Source organism: Garra rufa, chromosome 23 (assembly GCF_049309525.1).
Source record: "Garra rufa chromosome 23, GarRuf1.0, whole genome shotgun sequence".
NCBI lineage: Eukaryota > Metazoa > Chordata > Actinopteri > Cypriniformes > Cyprinidae > Garra > Garra rufa.
Window position 1 is genome coordinate 9,799,453 of NC_133383.1, and position 5,144 is coordinate 9,804,596.

At 34.9% G+C, this 5,144-nt stretch overlaps 1 protein-coding gene across 1 annotated transcript; it reads left to right on the forward strand.

Annotated features, from left to right (window-relative positions):
- Positions 1-697: 697 nt before the first annotated feature.
- On the forward strand, positions 698-1,693 carry LOC141299808 (trace amine-associated receptor 13c-like). The gene has a single exon (XM_073830178.1). It carries the CDS (start codon positions 698-700, stop codon positions 1,691-1,693), a length of 996 nt encoding a protein of 331 aa, XP_073686279.1.
- Positions 1,694-5,144: the final 3,451 nt, after the last annotated feature.

A 5,144-nucleotide genomic window follows, 5' to 3' on the forward strand; every position in this document is an offset into this window, starting at 1 on the left:
GAAATATCCATTCACAAAATTAAAATCACAAATAATACTTATGAAAAATGTTAACTGTTACCATAAAACTATAAATGATAAAAGACAAACTATCAACAATGAGCATTGATTAAATAAAATAAAATAAATAAATAAAAATTAAAACAGAGCATATGCTTGTGCAACCAACTGAGAGCGTTAGTGTGTATTCTGTCACAAAATGTGGCAAAAAGTCCTACACAATGGGAATAGTGTGATTAAGGTGTGAACATGTCTATGATAATGCGACTAAAATAGGAATACTTCACCTGTCTTAATTCGATTTGTGTTTACTTCGATTATGACTTTAGTCAGCTTAAATTAATCAAAAACTTATTAGTTTGCTTTTAGAGAAAACATTAATGAAAAATGACTGAAAAATAATCATAACAAATGTAAGAGTGCCCCCTAAAAACATAAGTGGCCCCTGCCTGGCCCCCCAAGTTACAGTAGTCTAGAACCGCCACTGGTCTATGAATATTTAACTAGTAGGTGGGTTGAAAAGTGAATAATTACATGTCATTTTGAATGGGTGGTCGCTTCTCTTTCTGTAAGTATAAAACAGAGTCATGTCAGTGGTGAGCCTCTAGGAGGCCAAACTGACAAGCATCCTCGAATGGATTTGGAATAGTTCTCTTGATGAGTCACAGAGTCTAGTCAAGATTGCGATATCGCCAAAATGACTAACTGGGGAGGGACAAACACGGATAATGAAACAATCCAACAGTGCTTTCCGAATAACAATTTGTCTTGTACCAAAAACGTAAAACCTGGAGCTGAGTACATTTTTGTGTACATATTCATTTCTACAGTATCAGTGTTTACGGTGTTTCTGAACTTGTTGGTGATCATTTCCATTACTCACTTCAAGCAGCTCCACACTCCAACCAATGTGCTGATCTTCTCTCTGGCAGTGGCTGATCTGATCGTGGGACTGATTCTTATGCCAGTACAGGGCATCAAATTAATTGAGCCATGTTGGTACTTTGGAGAAATATTTTGCTCAATATTTCCTTTAATTTTCTATGTGGTTGTTACAGCATCTCTTGGTAATTTGATTATTATATCCGTTGATCGTTACATTGCTGTTAATGACCCTTTGCGATATCCAGTAAGGGTCAATATTAACAGAGCAGTTTTTTCTATTGTTGTAAACTGGGTATTTTGCTGTATATATTCTTTTGTTCTTTTGTATGAGTCTATACTCCATCCAGAGAGCAATCATACATGTATTGGAGAATGTACACTTTTTATTAAGTTAGGATATATCATAACAGATGTAATACTTACTTTAGTAACACCATGTTGTTTAATCATTTCTTTGTATATAAAAATCTGCTTTGTAGCAAAACATCAAGCTGAGCATATAAATTTACTCTTAGCCAGAAAAGCCAAATCAGAAAAAAAAGCTGCAAGAACATTAGGGTTTGTTGTAATGGTATATCTTCTTTGTTGGATACCATATTATATAGCTGCTCTTACTCTTGGGCAAGACACAGGTGACTCTCTTGTAATTAATATAATGTATTGGATTTTATGCATGAATTCATGCTTGAATCCACTTATTTATGCAATGTTTTATAGATGGTTTCGAATATCGGCAAAATACATTTTGACTCTAAAAATATTTGAACCTTCATCAGAATACTTGAACCTGTTCATTCAAGAGAAATGATTTCATACTAATCTTGTGCTGTTGCATGACTATTAAGCACACATATGAAGGAAATAGTTCACCTAAATATTTATTTACCTATGTGCTGTTCCAAAACTTTTTGACTTTCTTTTTACTGTGGAATCCAAAACGTATGCATACGCAACACACAGTTTTTTAATTTTTGGGTGAATTATAGACTTAAGATCATCTGTTTCCAAACACAATAGTTTGGGTTCTAGTGTGTTCTTCCTTGTGAAAAATGATCTTTGTGTAACACGTGGTTTTGAGATGTTTGAGTATCTTTGATTAGATCAGAGTGAGGTTTTCAAATGATTAAGATGATCTAAAGAATTCATTAACTTAAAGTGGAAAGCTGGTGCAATTACAAATCTTTAAAAAATGAAGATAAATGCTGCTGAGTAGCTCTAGTGCTAATCACAGTGTAAATGCATGGTGTCTTTAGGGACATTTAAGTTTGTTTTCCTCTGCTTTACAGTGCAAAAAATAACTTTAATGACAGACGCTAAGAGAAAATGTAATAGTTTTTATGTTTAAGTGGTGTTTCTTTTAAGTGACAGTCATAGTGTTGAGCCCTGAAAATGTTTTTCTGTTGGCCTAGTGTGACCAGTGGTTCAAATTTCTTAAATAAGTGATGACAACGAAAGAGAGAAACTTGGTGTAGACTAAAGATTAGTGAGAGTGATACGTGATCATTATTATGGGCAGTTATTAGGTTTTTCATGTTTCCTGTAAAGAGCAGTTTTGGTGGACAGTTTATTAAAAGAGCCCAGTAAAACAATTACTGAGCAGATTTTCTTTCAATAGCTGATGCTGTAAGCATTGAATATAGATCTTGTTAGCCAATTACTAAACATTTGTTTTAACAGTCCTAAGGCACACAGATCATGGAAACTGAGGTCATTGTTATAGGTCATATATTGTTATTGGCAGATTGACAGAACCACCATTTATTGATTTTTAGGTCATTCTTTTTTTCTTTTTTCTTTATATATGCTAGAATGTATGATTTTTAACATTCACATTTTACATTATTATATTGATATGGTGATATATTGATGCTACCTCAATAGGAAGCTCACTATAGTTTTTGAAACACAATATTATTGTTTTATTAAAGAATGTAAATAAGATTTATTTTTGGAAATTCTCTTAATGATCTCTAAACAAAATTCTCTACATATATAAAAAATGTGAAATAAACAAAATCAGATGTTTGGAAATTTTTAATGAATAAATGTGTTAATGGTGGTTGTGATTATAAAAAATACATATTAATAAAATGTCTAACTTGTCAAATTTATTCAATTTAATCTCATAATTAATTGAAATTAGTTGATTAAAAATGCATTTATAAAGCCTTTTATCAGTGTTTTATTTTATGTTTTTAATTGTCTTGTGATTGAAATGCAAATTTGACATTCATTTTAGGCATCAAAAATGAAAGTACTTTTCCCCCATTTTTTATTTTAATTTGTATTAAAGCAACATAATCAGGCTTTCATCATACAGATAATAATTATTAGGTCTGAACACACTTAGGAAGCTATACCTGTATTGTCTGGATGCATTTCCAAATTTCTTGCCTAATAAAAATGTTTTTAAAAATTCTGTGAAAGATATGTATAGTTGTCAAATCACATTAGAATAACTCCAAGTAGACATTACTCTAAAGCAGGGGTCACCTAGTCTCAGCCTCAGACGTCACGCCCACAGAACGTTGGCTAAACGTCTGATGCATATGGTACGCTTAACTGGAAACACTTCAGGAATGTCGAAGTCGTCATCTGATTAGTTGAATTTGACCGGATTTCCGGAACACGCGAGTGTCGCATTTATTATCGGTCCGCCTGGAAACAACGCGCAGACTGGTTTACTCGGCGTTTTGCTAAAAGGTGCTTATGCAGACGCCTTTGTTGTTAAACACATTTGCGACGTTCGCGAACAAATTACTGACTTACTGCTTGTTCTCCCCCTTCTTCGTTAACTTTCAGTGCTGGTTATTTCAATGACTGACTTGTTGCATGCCAGTCTGTTGTTGTGGGGGCATTTCTACGCCCCGAAACGTGACGCTGAACGAAACGAACTGTGATTGGATGTTTGACATGTCGGTCAAACGGCCTTATAGGCGGGCCTTGGCCAATTAAAGCTGCAATGAATTCCAGACCTTCAGCCGTCAGTCTGAAGGTCTGGCTACGCGAGACTAGGGGTCACCAAACGTGGACCTGGAGGGCCGGTGTCCTGCAGAGTTTAGCTCCAACTTCAACTCTCTATGCCTAGTAAGACCTTGATTAGCTGATTCATGTGTGTTTAATTAGGGTTGGACAGGGCTCGAAATTGCGACCATTTTGGTCGCATATGCTCCCAAAATTTAATCTGCGCGACCTCAAATTATATTTGAGAGCATTTGTGTGAGTGCGAGTAATTGTTGTGGTGCGACTTACTTTCATTTCTTTACAAAACTTTGGCTAGCCTAACTACTGCACAGACTGTTGTGAGCTGATGCAATGACAGGTTCGCCATTCTCTCATTTGATTTTTGTCAAGTGGGAAGTGTCCTCCCACTTTCAAATGGTTTTGTCAAGGTAATCTCTTGTGTTGTAGAATGCACGCGCAGCACCGTCGAGAGTTTCGCGGGATCGTTAAAACGAAACCAAAAGTAAAACTTGCACATGCGTTCAAAAGCAATTTTAATACTCCACGTTTAGAGAGCGACTGCCCAGTGTGCGCAAATTAGGCTACATAACATATCTAGGCTGTTATTAGTATGTGGGCTATAATAAGCTCTATAGTGTCTATAGCTCTGTATCAGGAAAAATTTGGTCATTTGCACTTTGAATATTGAAAGAGTAGCCTACTTTGATCATGCCTGCATTTATTGTCTACAAGACTAAGAAAGAAGTGATGTTTATTTTGTGTTGTTTATACTGTAGATTGTTTAAAAATGCAGTGGTTGCCTCTAAATGGCTTTAATTCTTTCTTTAACCTTTTTAAATGGCTGTAACTATAATAGAGAAAATAAACATCTTGTTCATATACTCAAATTTTCATTCATTCTTGTCCCTTGCTTAAGGTGTAAAATAAATATATAAAAGGGCTCTCAGAATCACCCCATTTGCTTGTAAAACATCTGCATTAAGAATTGACTATGAAGAATCACGATTGCCGCATTACTAAAACGAAATTAGGTGCTCCTAAAACTTTTTTGGTGCTCCTAACTTTTTGAAGTTGGGAGCACCAGTGCTACCAAGTAAAAAAGGTAATTTTGAGCCTTGTTGGAGCTAAATTCTTAGCTCTGGTGACCCCTGCTCTTAATTCACTACACAGAAGAAATGTGAAATACACATACAGTAGCCTATTGTTTCAAACATAATTTGTTAATATGCTCTTAAAATGTTGCTACTCATATTTGTCATGTATAACATCTGCAGTACTGTCATTCACAGGAATCA

Bases quoted from the DNA above. Each gene is read 5' to 3' on its own strand.
- LOC141299808 (XM_073830178.1), top strand. From the start codon at position 698: ATGACTAACTGGGGAGGGACAAACACGGATAATGAAACAATCCAACAG.